At 42.9% G+C, this 16,266-nt stretch overlaps 1 protein-coding gene across 3 annotated transcripts in view; it reads right to left on the reverse strand.

Moving 5' to 3' along the window:
- dachc (dachshund c) overlaps positions 1 to 16,266 on the reverse strand; it is a 70,749-nt gene that overhangs the window by 17,508 nt on the left and 36,975 nt on the right. For all 3 annotated transcript variants that reach the window (XM_088351106.1, XM_088351107.1, XM_088351108.1), the window contains exons 4-6: positions 12,470 to 12,651; positions 7,686 to 7,812; positions 7,486 to 7,599 (exon numbers count right to left, since the gene is read on the reverse strand). In XM_088351106.1, coding sequence (XP_088207232.1) covers positions 7,486 to 7,599; positions 7,686 to 7,812; positions 12,470 to 12,651 — 423 coding nt within the window. The remainder of the gene's footprint in view (positions 1 to 7,485; positions 7,600 to 7,685; positions 7,813 to 12,469; positions 12,652 to 16,266) is intronic.

The following is a 16,266-nucleotide window of genomic DNA, read 5'->3' on the forward strand; positions in this document are numbered from 1 at the left end:
GGTGGGGAAGATTGGAAATGCATACGGTATTTATGCGTGTACGTTACTACACGAGATTCAATTTGTGCATTTGTGCAATGATTGATTTATCAAAAACATGATCCAATTCGCAAAAAATGGTCTGCAACCGGAATCAAACCTTGGTTACAACAGTGAGAGTGACACCTAACCACTAAAACACACAAATGATGACACACAAAAAATCATTCAGTTTTATCTCATTATGACACTATTTTTATTATCAATGCCAGAAAAAAATGTTGGTGAATGGGGTAAACAAATTTGTACTGTAGGATTAAAAAAACACAAAGTCTTGTTCCTCATCAGATATCCTCATCCAAGAGTTGTTTCCCATGTCGTGTTTTTTCCCGTTTATTTATATCCATCAGGACAAACATTTGTTTCTGGCCATGTGAGTGAATATAGTTTGATAATGAGATAAAAAGAACAATGTGTTTGAATGAATTCTGATATTTGACTTTTTTTGCAAAATGCTAACCACAATTTTATCTAGATCACTTTGTGAATATGCTATGTTTCCTGCTATGAGTATATATGTCATACAAATATATAAATACTAAAATGTAATTTGCATCCAACAATTATTTAACTAAATAATTTACAGATTTAGAAAACATTGAAATAATCATTTGCTGCAGCACTGGACGCTTTAGAAAAAAAACATGGACAAAATTAATAATGTTAATTCATGGGGAGTGTGAAAAAGAAATGACTGTGTTTTTTTCCTTTTTTTTCTATAATTTGACAGTCTAGGATGGACTCTGTTGGGTACTAATGTCAAAATTAGCATAGTCCCTGGAGTTTATGAAAATGTGATTGCTACAATATTCTATTTTGCAGATCCAATTTGTGACACAATTTCATTGATAGATCATCAAATGATGACCGAGCCATTCACGATTTTGAATAAAGGGTAAGAAAATGTCTTTGAGCTGATCCACTCAATCCCTTATTCTCACGCTATCCTTTGCTTGCACAAAAAAACCCCGTAACTAAATTCAACAAACACTCTCTAGCTTCAACAGAAGAAAAAAAGAGAAAGGCCTTCCGTAACAAATCACAAAGACATGGTCTCAATCTGCCCGTAAAGCAATTTTATGACGACGTGCCACATTTTGACAGCTGCTGTGTAAAGTACTTTTGAATTAAAGTCTTTTTCTTGTGACCAACGCGAGCACGCCTTGCCGCCTGCGCTCGCCACTGCAAAACGTTGAACAAATTCAACCAGATGCTATTTTGGTTTCGCGCAACACATTTGAATAATTTACAGCATTCTAATTTGTCGAGTGAATTCCTTGTAAACACATAAAAGCACATATTAAATGGGTGTTTACATTAATCTTTGTCCTGGTTTCAGATTTCTCTTTTTACGGCATGGCAGCACGCCGATTGATAATGCATCACAGCTTGACGCGGCCCATAAAAAGCGGCAAAGAAGAAGAAGCTGCATAATGGATGACCATCTGTTTCTACGCGTGAGGTGCACGTGTGTGTTTGCCGCAAGTCGGAATACTTTGAACGTTTTCAGAGTGCAGTGATCCATACTATCAGGGCATTTTGGCTGATCTTGTAGGATCATGTGCAAAAACTCAAAAGTAAAAGTGTATTCTCTACCTTGTGGTAGGAAATCAAAATTCAATGTGTTTTGTTCTAGCAATTAAGGTGTTCTTTTCTTAAAGAGTGGGTGAGTAATTTCAAATATTATGCACCGTTTACATATTTGTCACTATAGGCCAATAATGTTGCTGTTTCTTTGGTGTCCTCCAGACCAATGTCAACCAAACAAGGCAGAGAGCAGCCAATGATTTTTTGGGGGCCATGTTGATTACTTTATGTTTTTCCTGTCCGGTGCCGTGCTTCAGCATACCACAGCGATACACACTTTTTTTCTTCTCGGGGAGTGTCCATAAAGAGTTGGCAAGAAGCTTTAATCATGCACTTTAATATTCTGGCACTTTTTTGATTATCCCTCATCGATGTGTGACAAATGACAGTGTTTTCTCCACTTAGCTGACCGCAGCATCTTTCAGTACGCCCCCGAAAAAGAAAAAATGCCCGCCCCGGCCTCACGTCTTGGCAACTGTCACATTCAAGGTGTTTCACAGATGAAAAGTGTTGCCCCCCCACCCCTCACTCCAACTCACCCTTTACAACCACATGCACGCACCTTCGTCTATTACTTTTTAGCTAAGAGCATTGCTTTGCAGAGAAAGGTAATTAGCAGGTGCTGGCAAGCTCAGCGGAGGGCATCCAACGACACTTCTGTGGCTCTCAAAGACACACACACAGACACACACACACGTGCATACAGATATACGTGTATACACACAGACACACACACACGCACAAACACTGATAGGCCGCTGAAGTGCGCAGTCAGCAGTGCAGGCTCCCCAGGCTCCTTGGATGTGACTGATCCTTTATTGAGTTACTGTTTTACGCCTACTTTACCTCACTCTCTCTCGCTCTCTCACGCACGTCAGTCATAAACACACACACACGCCCGTTTGATCATTTACCCATCTCCCTAACCAAGGTCACTGTTGCCCCCCCCCCCCCAACTTTAAACTTCATTGCTCTTTTTACTCCGTTCTTCATCCTCTCTTGGCCGTCCCCAGGGGGCATCGAGCATCACCACGTGAGTACTGCCAGTCAGCGGAAGAGAGAGACGGAAGGAAGGAAGGAGGGAGAGACGGATAGAGGAGAGGTGAGTTTGGGGGGGTGGGAGGCAACAGAGACGGAATAAAATTCTGCTGATGTTTGGTTAATGGGAGTGAGGTGTCAGGGATGGCCTCTGATCTCTGCTGCATGGATACATTGTTCAAAGAGCGCCTGAAACAGCACACACAGCCAAATCTGATTCTCACATGCACACATACACACGCATGCAGATTCAAGCACAATGGATTGACAGAATGACAGCAGCGACGTGCCCTTTGAAAACTTTGCTCCCCCTTTACTTGTTCCGAAGGAGAGGCATGTAATCCGGAAAATGTACGGAAGCTTCATTTGCATGGGGGAAAATCAATTCAAAGTCAATTGCATAAATGCAATGTCCACCTGGAGGAGGCCTTTGCCTGCCACCGCCACTGACTTTGTAAACATGTTGACAGCGACCTGACAGTCCCTCATACTATTAAAAAAAAAGCTTCACCTGAGGATGCCTTTGTGATTTGGGAGATTTGATTTACGGAATAATGCGATTCGGCATTAGAGTACATTTGCACAGGCACTCTGCTCTTTATTTTTCTGCTGACTGTTTGTCCTTGAGCAGTCCTCATTAAGCTAATGCAAAGCTCCCGGACAGCGGCGCAAACAAACTGACGTTGCAGCGCCGCGTCGATGCCGGGGCCCTAACGACAGTGAGGCGGGTAGTTATGTAGATGAGAACCGGGAGCACCGCCCGTCTCGTTAGGCAGTGGCCCGCCACCGCCAAGATCAGCCAATGCTGGCCGACGGCAAGAGAACGGGATATGATCATCAACTTCTTAATTGGAAATTATGCACCAATTGAAAACAAAAATATGCACGTAAGACGTTAAACTGGAGTTGTTTTAAGTTATGCTAATGTAAATAGAGTACAATGACACGTGTTAATTATGATTTCTGCGAACACGAATCAAATTTTGGACAAGGAAGCATTTACCTATAGTGTTTAAAGTTTGCAACAGGGAAGTGTAATGGGCTACAATGTCATGGCGGAGCAAAAGAACAGCACACATTTTGAATCCTTTCCAGTCATGAAATATGGTTTCATGACTGAAGTTTTTATTGATTAGTGGAAAATAAGTTTTTCAACCTACTCTAAGCTTTGGAGGTTTGTCCAAATTGAAAATAAAGTTGAGGAGAAAAAAGGTGAAAAAGGGGAATTAATTATCAAATTATTTGCATATTATGTTTATAAATACCGGGATTTAAGGCGCGCCCTCAAAACATTCCCCTGTGAGCTCTTTGTTTTACATTTAAGGCACACCAGAATACAAGGCGCATGAAATTTAAACTACAATATGATCAAAGTTTGTATCAACTAAAAACATCAGAAAGCTTGAGAAAAATAATACTTAGATTGTAGAATACAAATATAATAAAATACAGTTTCAGCACTAAATTAACTTGTTTTTTCCATAGATGATCACCGTAATTAGTAGCATTTTATTGTAATTATGGATTTCTGAATTTTTTTACTGTATTGCCTGTCTATAAGGCGCACTGGATTATAAGGCGAACTTTCAAATTTCTGGCAGATTTTGTATTTTAGGTGTGCCTTATTGACCCTTTGCTCATGACGTCATGTTGCTTTCTCTAAGAGCCATGACGGAAGGCATGAAGCACTTGAGCACACTGCAGTTGAATAGAAAGTTGAGTTGAAACAAACACCAATAACCACGGCAGAAGAATATAAACACCACGTTTTACCATGGTGATTTTTTTTCCTGTGCAGACGGAAAGCTTCTAAGGACAATTTGGAATTTTATCTCTTTCAATAAAGACAGAAGACAGCAATGTTTATCTGCAGTCAAACGGAGGAACTGGTGTTGTGCTGAGGCCAAACACTGGCAGCCCTCAAGTATTCCAGGATTTGCAGATTTTTTTATAAAGTATGTTTGATGTATTTCCAAGCAAGTTTACAAGTTTACGTCAAAGGCGCTCAATATAATAAACTAGCTAAGTTAGTGGCTTACCGTTGGTGCAAAAATATTGGCCCCTGTTCTCTCATCTCAGCCAACTGACTCCAGAGGTTCCCTCATGATTTCTGAATGATCCAATGTCAACCCCGTGTTTTACTGTTCTATTACATTCCCCCCAAATTTAGGTAGGAAGTCATTTAGGTAACTTTTGCGCATGAAATTTCACGTTAGAGGTTCATTTGTCGGCAAAACCAAGCATAGTAACGCGTGCCAGCTACGAGTGAGCATCCAGACTTTTCTAAGCTTGTAGACCAGCACCAATGTATGGGGTTACTTCATTTACAATATAGTGGTACGGATTATGTGGAATGAAGTCAGGCAGACTGGACGAATTGTTTAGATGTCTGAATATGTCAGGAGGAAGACTGTAATGCTTGGTAGCTAGCATTGCTAATGCTCTTCTTGATTTCTCTAAATAGAGCCCTTTCGGTCTTCAGACAAGGTGAGCCACCTAATCCGACACAATATTAGTTTGACTAGTCATGGCCAATGGTGTTAAACAGTATAGCTGTTTTTCTTGTTGTTGTCTAATGTTTACTGGCCTTGTCCACTACCGTCCGTCCGGGGGTCGTCACGTGGTTAGGTTACATGTGTGCAAAGGGTCAATAGTCCGGGAAATACGGTCATTGTTTCAATACATCTTGGACAACAAATCGTCCAATTATATCAGTATTTTGGCAATTCAAAAGTAAATATTTGCCGATCTTTGGGTTTAATCTAAATTGTAAGAAATAATTTAGCATTTTTGATGATGATGAGATGATGAATTTAGCTGAAAATGTAACAAAACAAATGAAAAAATTGTTTCCTGTTTTTAGAGAAACGTCTCCATTTCTATTATATTTTCTATATAATGTGAATTACAAATAATGTTCTCTTTTAAATGCATTCTGATTTATCAAGAAAATAATATCAAAGTTAATAGAAAAATAAATAATCCATTGTTGCAGCCTTTAAACGAAGTTAACTAGTTAGTTCCTTGAACAACATCTGTTTTTGAAAATCAGCAAAGGACGCCGCGTTTGCATGGATTATTCAAAGCACCCAAACATCCTATCGGCAGGTTTTGTTCCCCTCTTATTGATTTGTCCGTAGAATAATCATTACTTATTAAGAATCTCCAAGTGATTAATCGCTGTGACAAGAACATCTCTGAAAAAAACTCGATGACCCAAAGTGAATGTTAGAGTTGTTTCATGTGAACATTCAAAATTTTCTTTACCCAACCTGATCACTTTTATTTTGTCTCGACTCTTATTTTGAAGCACTAGTGTTGTGGATTATTTTTGAAAATATAATCACATTATTTTGTACCTTATGAGAAACCTCAAAAATAATTTAGAATAAATAAAGTGGAAAGATTAATCTGAACCCAAACAACCCTTACTAAATACTATATAGAACCTATAACACTAGTAACCTTTTATTTTGAGATACTAACTGATAAAGCTGAGGCCAAGAAGGAATTAATTACACAAAAAGTTTGCTCACACCCACACTCTTTGGACTAAACCAAGAAATACATTGTCAAAGAAAAATAATATTGACTCCTTCAATGTAGTTATAACACAAATACGGGGATGGAAATAAAAGGCCTATATTTATCGGCTATTGGTTCTGTTAATTGACTGCACTCTGGCATGTCCATCCAAAACATAGGTTGTTCATTATAACGGATGCTGCTCTACAGCCAGAAATGGGATTTATGTTTTTAGGACTCTACAGCAGGGGTATCCAAACTACAGCCTGTGGGCCAACTGTAGGTCAGTTTTTATTGGCCCGCAGCAAATTCTGAAAATAAAGTTGAATATGGCCCGCAAATGGCGCTTGAGCTCAACTCTGTTGCAATTCTAAGTTTTATCACTAGATGGACCCAGTAATGGAAAAGGTGCTTCTCCTACCATGCATTTGGGATCCCCTGAACTGGAAAATATTGGAATTGTGTTTTCTTTGCTTATTTAATGAACCTACTTCATTCATTTGAACTGTCATTGAAATTCAAACTGTATTACTGTGTAACTTATTCTGACACAAAATAGATTGATTGTTAATTCTAAACCCTATCAGTGCAGATAAAGGTAAATTTTGCTAATAAAAATAGGTTAACAACGAAATTAGAGTAGATGACTGGCTATCAAAGTAAAAAATAAATAAAACATCTATCCATCCATTATCTGCACCGCTTATCTTCAGTAAGGTCGCGGGGGTGCTGGAGCCCATCCCAGCTGTCTTCGGGCAGTGGGCAGGGGATACCCTGAACTGGTTGCCAGACAGTCGCAGGGCACACAGGGACAGACAGGTCACTCACTCATTCACACCTAGGGACAATTTGGACCGGTCAATTGACCTGACATGCATGTTTTTGGAATGTGGGAGGAAGCCAGAGTGCCCAGAGGAAACCCACGCAACCCACGGGGAGAACATGCAAACTCCACACAGGAAGGTTCAATCTCATGACCTCAGAACTGTGCCGCACACGCACTAACCACTGCCCCGCCATGCTGCCCGAAATTAAACATATTTAACAAAATAAATATTACCACTCCTCAAACCTAGAACAAGTCCAGTAGCTTTTCTTTCCTCTGTCTAACAGCATAGGAGCTACACTAAGGTATTGCTGAGGTTTATATTCAAGACTGTATCGCTATATACAAAAAATGTAATCAACATTTTTTTCTCCTCCTGGCCCTTTCAAAAAATGTTTAATCCAATGCGGCCCGCGACTCAAAAAGTTTGCCCACCACTGCTCTACAGGCTTACATTTTTTTTTTTTTACCTTTGTCAGTGCGCCCCCTTTTGCCTTCCTTGCTGTATTCCAACGAGTCACACTCCCTAACCCCAGACTGTGTCAGCATGCAGTGATTTAAATTGACTGCATCTGGGAGCTGGTCTGAAATAAAAACATGAATCAATTTCATTTGTCTGTCATTCCCAACACTTGTTGTTTGGAAAAACATACGCCAGTAAAGTACATACGTGTGTTTCCTGCAGCGCGTTCCGTGTGAGAGGGCGAACTGGACACGCTGCTGTGATTGGACGACATCTGTGCTTCCTCCAGCGACGGGGATGGTGAGGGAATGTCGTCGTGCATTCGCTCCTGTTGCTATAAATTGAATAAATAGTCAGTCATTCGGGAATCTAACAGTAGGTGTTCGTAATAAAGAGGCGAGAGAGTGCAGGTTGTCACATATCTTTCTGGAAAACATGACGTAAAAATGATATAAACAATTTCCCTAGTTTTTCCAAGGACAATTGGGATTGTTGCTATTCATTTTGGAAAAACTGAGCTGTTCAATAACAAAGACTCCCTCTCTGCAATCAAGAGTGATGCCATCCCTTCCTCCTCTCTCTAAAATGTGAAATCACACTTTCAGATCATGCATTAATCAGCTGACATTTTAAAGAAGAATAAACCGTAGGATACTGTAAAATAAGTTTTTTTTAATAATCTGTTTTGTTCTCATAACAGTTCGAGGATTGTGTACAAGAAATGTGATTTTGATGCTGGGTATAAAGAACATACAAGCAAAGTTTATAAAATCCAACATGTTAAATACTCAACAGTTGTTTCTCTCCGTCATCTCAGGGGAATCTATAACTTCAAGGTCCAGTATTCTCTCACAACATTGAAAAGCCATTGTGCCACCCGAAAAAGTTATTTGAGGAAGTATTTTGATAACTTTAAAAATGTCCCTTATTTACATCAATTTAAAAAACTCATATACTATAAGTATTTTGAGAATATACACTAATGAAGACAGATATCTTGAGTTTATTTTGGTAATAAATGTCATGAATCAATCGTGATACTATTGCAAATTTAAAATGTAATTTGTTTGTTTTTCAATTTTCTTTTTTGATGCATGGTGCTGTTTACTCATTTTGATTTACAATACGTATTCCTGCCAGGAAAAACGCGAAACAGGGGTAGGCACTTAATAATTTTGGCTTCAGCCTTCTCCCTTTTCCACATGTTAATGTATTGTATAATTGTATTGCCCCCTCGGATGGGTCTGGCCTTGATGCGGCGAGGGGGCTTGCGTGTTCCAGTGACCCTGGAGAGCGATACCGTCGGGAGCTTGCTCCTGGTAGGGTCACCGATGGCGGGCCGGTCTCCGGGGTAGGTTCCAGACAAACAAAGACCACAGCGTGTTGGTACGCTGTGAGGTGGCAGACCCACCAACCGACTATCCTGCGGAGGGCTAACAACTCACCCAGGAGAAACCCCCTTTGTTATGAAACTGACCAGAGAAAGAAGCCGGACTGACCAACACGGTAACGGACCTCAGCCTGCCCCCGACCAATGAGTACGGATCGACCTTCGTCGTAAGACCCGTGTCGCCACATGGAATGTCCAGACACTTCTTCGCCCCAGAGCTGCCACCCTGCTGTCCCGAGAGCTCTGTTGCTATAACATCACCCTGGCAGGGCTCTGCGAAGTACGATGGCAAGGCAATGGTGAAACAACAGCTGGCAACCATTGCTACATCTGGAGTGGCCCCGAGAGTCGGACCGGCCTTTACGGTGTGGCTTTTGCCATTCCAAAAGCCCTCCGGAGGTCCCTCATCAGCTGGACACCCATAAGCGACAGACTACGGTCTGCTCGCTTCCTCCACCATCACGGCAAGATGACAGTGATCGTCGCCTACGCCCCCACTGATGACGCTGATGAGGATGCGAAGGACACGTTCTTTGACCAGGCTGTCGACCAAGCCCCACCACACGACGTCACCATCATCCTCACTGATGCCAACGCCACTCTATCTAGCAATGATCGGTCCCCCGGCTCACCTGTCGGCACCACCTTCGTTGACAGCACAACAAACGACAATGCCAACCGCCTCCTCCTCCTCTGCCACCAAAACAACCTCTGTGTTGCTGACACCTGGTTTCCCCGGAAACGCATCCATCACTGGACGTGGTACAGCCCAGATGGCAGAACCAGGAAGGCATTGGACCACATCCTGATATCACGACGCTGGAAGTCGTTTGTAACCAACTGCCGGGTGTTCAGAGGAGCACAGCTTGGCAACACAGACCATCGTCTGCTGGTGGCCCAGCTCAAGCTAAAGCTCCGAGCCAACCAGCACAAGACTCTGCCTCGCCCCGACTCCTCCCGACTCAGCGACCCCAACATCGCCAGAGACTTCAGTTGCTCCATCTGCCGCACTCTCGATGCCCTGGATCCTGACAAGCTGACAGACTGGGCGGCTTTCAAGGAAAGTGTCCTCCAGTCTGCTCACAATGTCCTCGGACGCCCGCGATCCTCCCCGAGAAAGCCCTGGATATCAGAGAGGACACTTAACATCATAGACCAGCGGCGTGAGGCCCGCCTCCGAGGCGACCTCACGGAGTATCGGAGACTGAACCGCCTGCGCAATGTGGCCATCGCTGAAGATAGGGAGAGGTTTTGGCAGGCAGAAGCCCAACAGCTTGAGTCCGGGGCCGCGTATTCAGTCTACTACGCCAAGCCCGTAGCGGCCCACACATGAAGACAGCCCTGGTAAAAGACTCAGACGGCAACCTCATCATGACAGAAGCCAACTGCCTCGCGCGCTGGAAGGAGCACTTTAGCCTCCTCTTGCAGCACAGCAACATCCTGGCTGATCCCACCCCCCTAGTGGCTGCAAACACGGCACCTCCTAGCGACGCCTGCTGCACAGACCCTGTAACACCTGAGGAAGTGAGAGCTGCTCTGAAGAAGCTGAACACCAAGAAAGCCCCCGGCATCTGTGCCATTACCGGTGAGATGCTCAAGGCCGGCGGTGATGGCATGGTGGAGTGGCTAACCTGCCTATTCAACCAGGTGTGGGAATCGGAGCAGCTGCCCACCGACTGGACCAGAGGAGTCATCATGCCCTCCTGGAAATGCAAGGGTGACAGGCTTGTCTGTGGAAACCACAGAGGTATAACCTTACTCTCCATCCCGGGGAAGGTCTTTACCAGGATCTTGCTCAGCCGTGCCCTTTCAGCAATCAGAAACTGCCGCCGTCCCCAGCAGGCTGGCTTTATGCCCAACCGCTCCACAACGGACCACATCTCTGCCGTTCGTTTGCTGATAGAGTAGACCCGTGAATTCCGTAAAGAGCGCCATCTGTATATCGGATTCATTGATCTGAAGGCCGCCTTTGACACCGTCCTCCAAGCTCTCGGAGCACCACCCAAGATCATAGCCCTGTTCAAGCTGCTCTACAGCAACGCAGAGAGCTGTGTCCGTATCAACGGCATTGACTCCGACTGGTTTACTATCTCCAGCGGCGTTCGTCAAGGCTGCGTGGCTGCTCCCGACCTTTTTAATTGCATTATCGACCATCTGATGTTCAGGGTTAGTGAGCGCATCCCCGGAGTGTCTTTCGGCAACTACCACCTGACTGACCTGGAGTATGCTGACGACACCATCATGCTCAGGACTTCCTACAGCCAGCTGAGAGACGCTCTGGGCATTTAGAGAGAAGAGGCAGCGTGGCTTGGCCTCCAAGTGAGTTGGACGAAAACCAAGTTAATGTATGTCGGTGATGGACCAGATCCACCTCCCATCCAAATTGGTAGCGACATCGTAGAGCCTGTCAAGAGCTTTGTGTATCTGGGGTCCGTGGTGACAGACAATGGGGACCTAAAACCAGAGATTCTCCGCAGAAGAGCCCTGGCAGCATCTGCTCTGCAGTCTCCCTGGAAACCACTCTGGCGGCACCAGACGATCGCACGCAAGACGAAGCTCCGCATTTACAACCTCGCCGTACTCTCTATCCTGCTTTATGGCTCAGAAACATGGCCCCTGAACGACACCCTGGCCACAAGAATCGACGGTTTTGATAGCATGGCTCTCAGAACCATCGAGAACATCAGGTGGCCCCAGAGAGTCTTCATTAAAGAGCTCAGAGCCCGCACGTGCCAGCCCCGAGCATCTTCCTTGGTCGCACAACGCCGCACCCGATGGTTTGGCCATGTCCTTTGTCTACCACCAGACCATCCGACACGAGCCATCCTCCAGTTTGACCCAAAGGCCGCAGGCTGGAGACGACCACGAGGGAAACCCCGCACTCGATGGCTCGACGTCGTTGCGGGCGACCTCCAACAACACGGAGTTGCTGTAGAGGATGCAGAACAGCTGGCACAAGACCGCCAGCATTGGAAAAACCTGGTTCATCTGGTCGGCTCAACGCACAGGGACGGGACCCCCCGACCTTGCCTGGAGCAATAATCAATCAATCAATAATTGTATTGTACAGCTGTTTTGTACAAATATCTTCCTTATGTTAATTAATGATAGACGTTGTTTTTTGTTGTACTGTGCCTAAATAAAAACACAAACAAACAAACATAGTGTGGACCGTTTCAAAATGTTCAGTTTCATAAAGCTTCACAAAACACGTCCTTGAATTAAACAGCATATTCTTGCCAATTTTCTTTATGGAAAAATATAACCTTTTGAGCCCACCATGTGAGTTGTTGCATCTATTTGGAGACACGCAAAAATAGTCCAGTTCAAATACTGTCCTGTGAATTTAAAACACTAAAAAAATAAAAATGTTATGGCTTTCAGTTAAACACAACAATATTAACTTGGGATATACTGCACCGTATATTTTTACATGCTGCACAAACAAACAAGCTGACACAGCATCAAAAAGCAAAGTCAACTTTATGGGGCTTTACATTCATGTACTATATTGGTCAGTGGAACTGTTTTTTAAGCAATATAAAAACATGTTTGAAACATGCGACATGACTTTGAGTTCTCAGTAAACTATTGTGTTTACCTTAATGACGGAGGCAGGAGGCCGGGCGGCGTGGTTGGCATGGTGGAACTGTGCCATGTTGGCAATACTGGCCAGCGTGCTCAGGCGATTCATCTGGCCCATGGCCATGGAAACGGAGGCCGGTGCCAGACTGGCCGGGATCAGGGGATGTGACATCATCATGAAGGGCAGCTGGTCCAGAACTTGAGAGGCACAAAATAATAAAATGAGTCAATTTATCATTTTTCCCACAAACAGTATGAGAGCAACCATTTGTAACCTCTGAGGAGAAGGTCCTAAATAAGCTACTGTTTAAAAACCAACCAGTTAAAGAAATAACCAGCTAAAGATTCTTGACCAGTTAATTTAAAAAAAATACCTTATTTCAGGGACCATAAGGCTCACCAGATTATCAGACACACCCTTCTAAAGGTCTTTCGTCATATATCTTTCATATGTAAGGCACATGGTCAATAAGGCGCATGGAATTGTTACTACAGCAAGAGCTACTGTTGAGCATTTTGTGCATTTTATATACCGTATTTTTCGCACTATAGGGCGCACCGGGTTATAGGGCGCACCCCCAAAAAATAGTTTTTGGTCCTATATCTTCCATAGATAAGGCGCACCGGATTATAAGGCGCTACAATGGGAACGTCGACAAAACAGTCAGATGATTCAGTCAAACTGATTACCCCCTTAACATTCCCAAAGCTTGCAAAGAAGCAAATACGTGTCGTAGACACATGCGGATGCGGTGTCCGTACGATGTCACTCAAATGCATCATTTCAAATATCATTTGGAAGGTTAAAGTCTTGGGATTCAAGAAATGCCAAACATTCCATAGTTTCTATTTTCTTTTTCGCTCGCAACTTTAGTGTGCATATGACAATAAACACTTGGAATTGAGTTGAATTCACTCAACTCATCACAGCAACATCAAGATCGTTCTAAAACAAGATACCGGAAAAATATAAAGCCGCATAGCTCACCTAAGTTCTCACGTTCAATAATGATACGCAATCATGGTCTTCTTACAACCGTGAGTGTAGTAAATCCAGGAGAGTAAAATATTTACAAATACAGACTAATGAAACATGTTTCTTTATGGCATAGTTTAGCAAGCTTGCTATTCAGTCATCTTTTTCGGCCATTTGCAGGGTTTGTTTTGGCCCTCTAGCCAATCCGAGGCTCCGAATAACTTCAGCCAATAGCGATCGATTTAACGGATGATTGACACATCTTTTTCGGCCAATTGCAGGGTTTGTTTCGGCCCTCTAGCCTATCCGAGGCTCCAAATAACTTTAGCCAATAGCGATCGATTCAAATGATGATTGACACATTGGTTAGCCAATGAAACGCCGGTATATAAATCCCAGCATACACTGCGGACTACTCCACGTTCGGGGGAAAATCGAGTCGGCGGCTGTTGCGTAAGTTGCGAGACCTTGTGATTTAATATTGAGCCATATATAAGGCGCACTGTATTATAAGGAGCATGGTCAGTTTTGAAAAAAAAAATAAGACTTTTAAGTGCGCCTTATAGTGCGGAAAATACGGTACTAATAGTATTTAAAAATGCAAAGTGATCAGTTGGAAATCATTGCTGACCAAAATCGCAAAACATTGTACACAATGCCAATCGAACCTGGGTCAGGGTGGTTAGAGTGCCAAACCCTAACCATGACACTGTAGGTGACACAGATGGCAATCAAAAATGCATTGGATTTGATCTCATTAGCACACTATTTGTATTTGCTGTACCAGAATGTGGAGAAAGAAGAAAAAAAGAAAGTAACGCAAAATAATCCACATCGAGGTGGTGTATCTGATAATGAATCGAACTTCGTGTTTATTGATACAAATTTCTGTCTTCTTCATCCCTAACGTTCGTTTCTGGCACCAGGATTAATTATAGTGTAATGATAATATAAAATGTAAAACTTTTTGGGATGTCATGTGTAACACTAGTGGTCTATTGGTTGAGTTTCGGCATTCTCTGCTGTGAACTGGGTTCCATTTCTGTTGCTTACGAATGTTTTGCAATGTTGGTCAGCAATGTTATTCAAACGGTTAATTATTGCAAAAAAATTCTTACTACACCTATAAATACTGTATGCAATTCCAATCTTAAGCAGCATATTTTCCTCTATACGGTATAAGACACAGTTTCAAATTTCTAGCAAATTTGGGCTTTCTATGTGTGTCTTATGGTCCGAGAAAATACAGTCTAACAGCCTTTACTTAGGTAAGGTTTTCACTTAAACAAAACACAGACAGTCATCAAGATGATGAAAATAGAAAAGTTGAAAATGACAAGTTCTATTTTTTTCTGAAATCCTTGGTTAGTTGCCATTAGGTTGAGAATTGCCTACAGGGGAACCATACTGTTATTATTTGAGTCTACACGCGCCCAAGTTGATGAGCACCAACCCAGGACTAAAGCAAAGATTGGCCTACCAATAAACTGGAAAACCATATTGTGTCAATAAACACTTGGGAAATTTTCGGCAGCCCCAAGTGCCCCAATAGCTTTCTTTCCACTTCTCTTGAATTGCGTTTAGGCAACATACTTCTTTTGCTCACAAAAGCAGAAAGACAAAGACACGATGACGATTCTCAATGCCTGCCTTGCTAGCCTCAAACTACCACTTGTTCCTTTTGATATTCCAACCCCCTTTCACCACTTCCAAGCACACCTCATCTCATCTCTGCCAATCTATTGTTCACAAAGCTCTCTTTAAGTCAAGAATTGACTCGCTTTAAAGGGAAATCCCTTCTCTCAACAGCACCCCTGTGGTTTGTTGATGTCCCTTTGGTCAGGACACAAACAATCCCATTTGGGAGTGGGTGGGGGGCCGGGGTTTGACATAAATATTTATCATTTAATAAAGGCACATGCAAAAACAAAAGACACACAGGGGGAAGGAGTGAAACAAAAGAAGATGATGGCAGTGCTGGTGCTGAGCCAGCATTGCATGATGGGTAATTATGCACACAAAGAAAACAATGTTAGTCGCCTTTCTGAACAATTGTAATGGACAAAATGAAAAGGAGTAAGGCAGCAATGAAGAGGAGGAATCAAGGAAGGACAGTTAAGTAAAAATAAGAGAGGAGAGGGAAGGAAGGAAGGAAGGAAGGAAGGAAGGAAGGAAGGAAGCGAACAAAGGGTAAAAAGAAACATTTTTTATTTTTTATTAGTTCATTCTGGCCAGTTAACTGGTCATGTCCAGTGTTGGGAGTAATTTGTTACAAAGAAACGCGTTACAGAAACGCTATTACTTTTCTCGGTAACGAGTAGTGTAATGCATTATTAAGACAATTTTGTTGTTACGACATGGTGCGTTACTCCACTACTTTATAAAAGCATATCATGAGCTACAATGTCTTCTGTTCTTTGACGGTTTCTTCTTTGCTCAGGAATTCTACCAGTAGCACAAAGGGTGGTCGTGTTTATACGTACCTGCAAAATACAACTACATGTAAATGTGTTTACGGCGACGCCGTGTCAAGCACAGAGTAGGAGAGCACTTAATTTCTCCCTACTGATATGCTTCTGTTCGCCGTACCGTATATACTCACTTCCAAGCCGCATTTACAAACTATGAAAAAAACTGAAATCATGGGGTCAGTTTGTATGCGCATATTTGCGTGTGTGTCACCAGTAACAAACGGTAGGCGGTGCGTGTGGAAGGGGCGTGGGTTATACAGAAACAACTAAATCAACGGGGCAAACGTGAGCATAGAATTTACGGTAAGAGTGCAAAATTTTGGGAATACACCATGCCCCCCCAAAAAAAAGAAAACGTCTTGGACA

Source organism: Urocampus carinirostris, chromosome 13, assembly GCF_059441175.1.
Source record: "Urocampus carinirostris isolate Australia breed hairy pipefish chromosome 13, RoL_Ucar_1.0, whole genome shotgun sequence".
Taxonomy (NCBI): Eukaryota; Metazoa; Chordata; class Actinopteri; order Syngnathiformes; family Syngnathidae; genus Urocampus; species Urocampus carinirostris.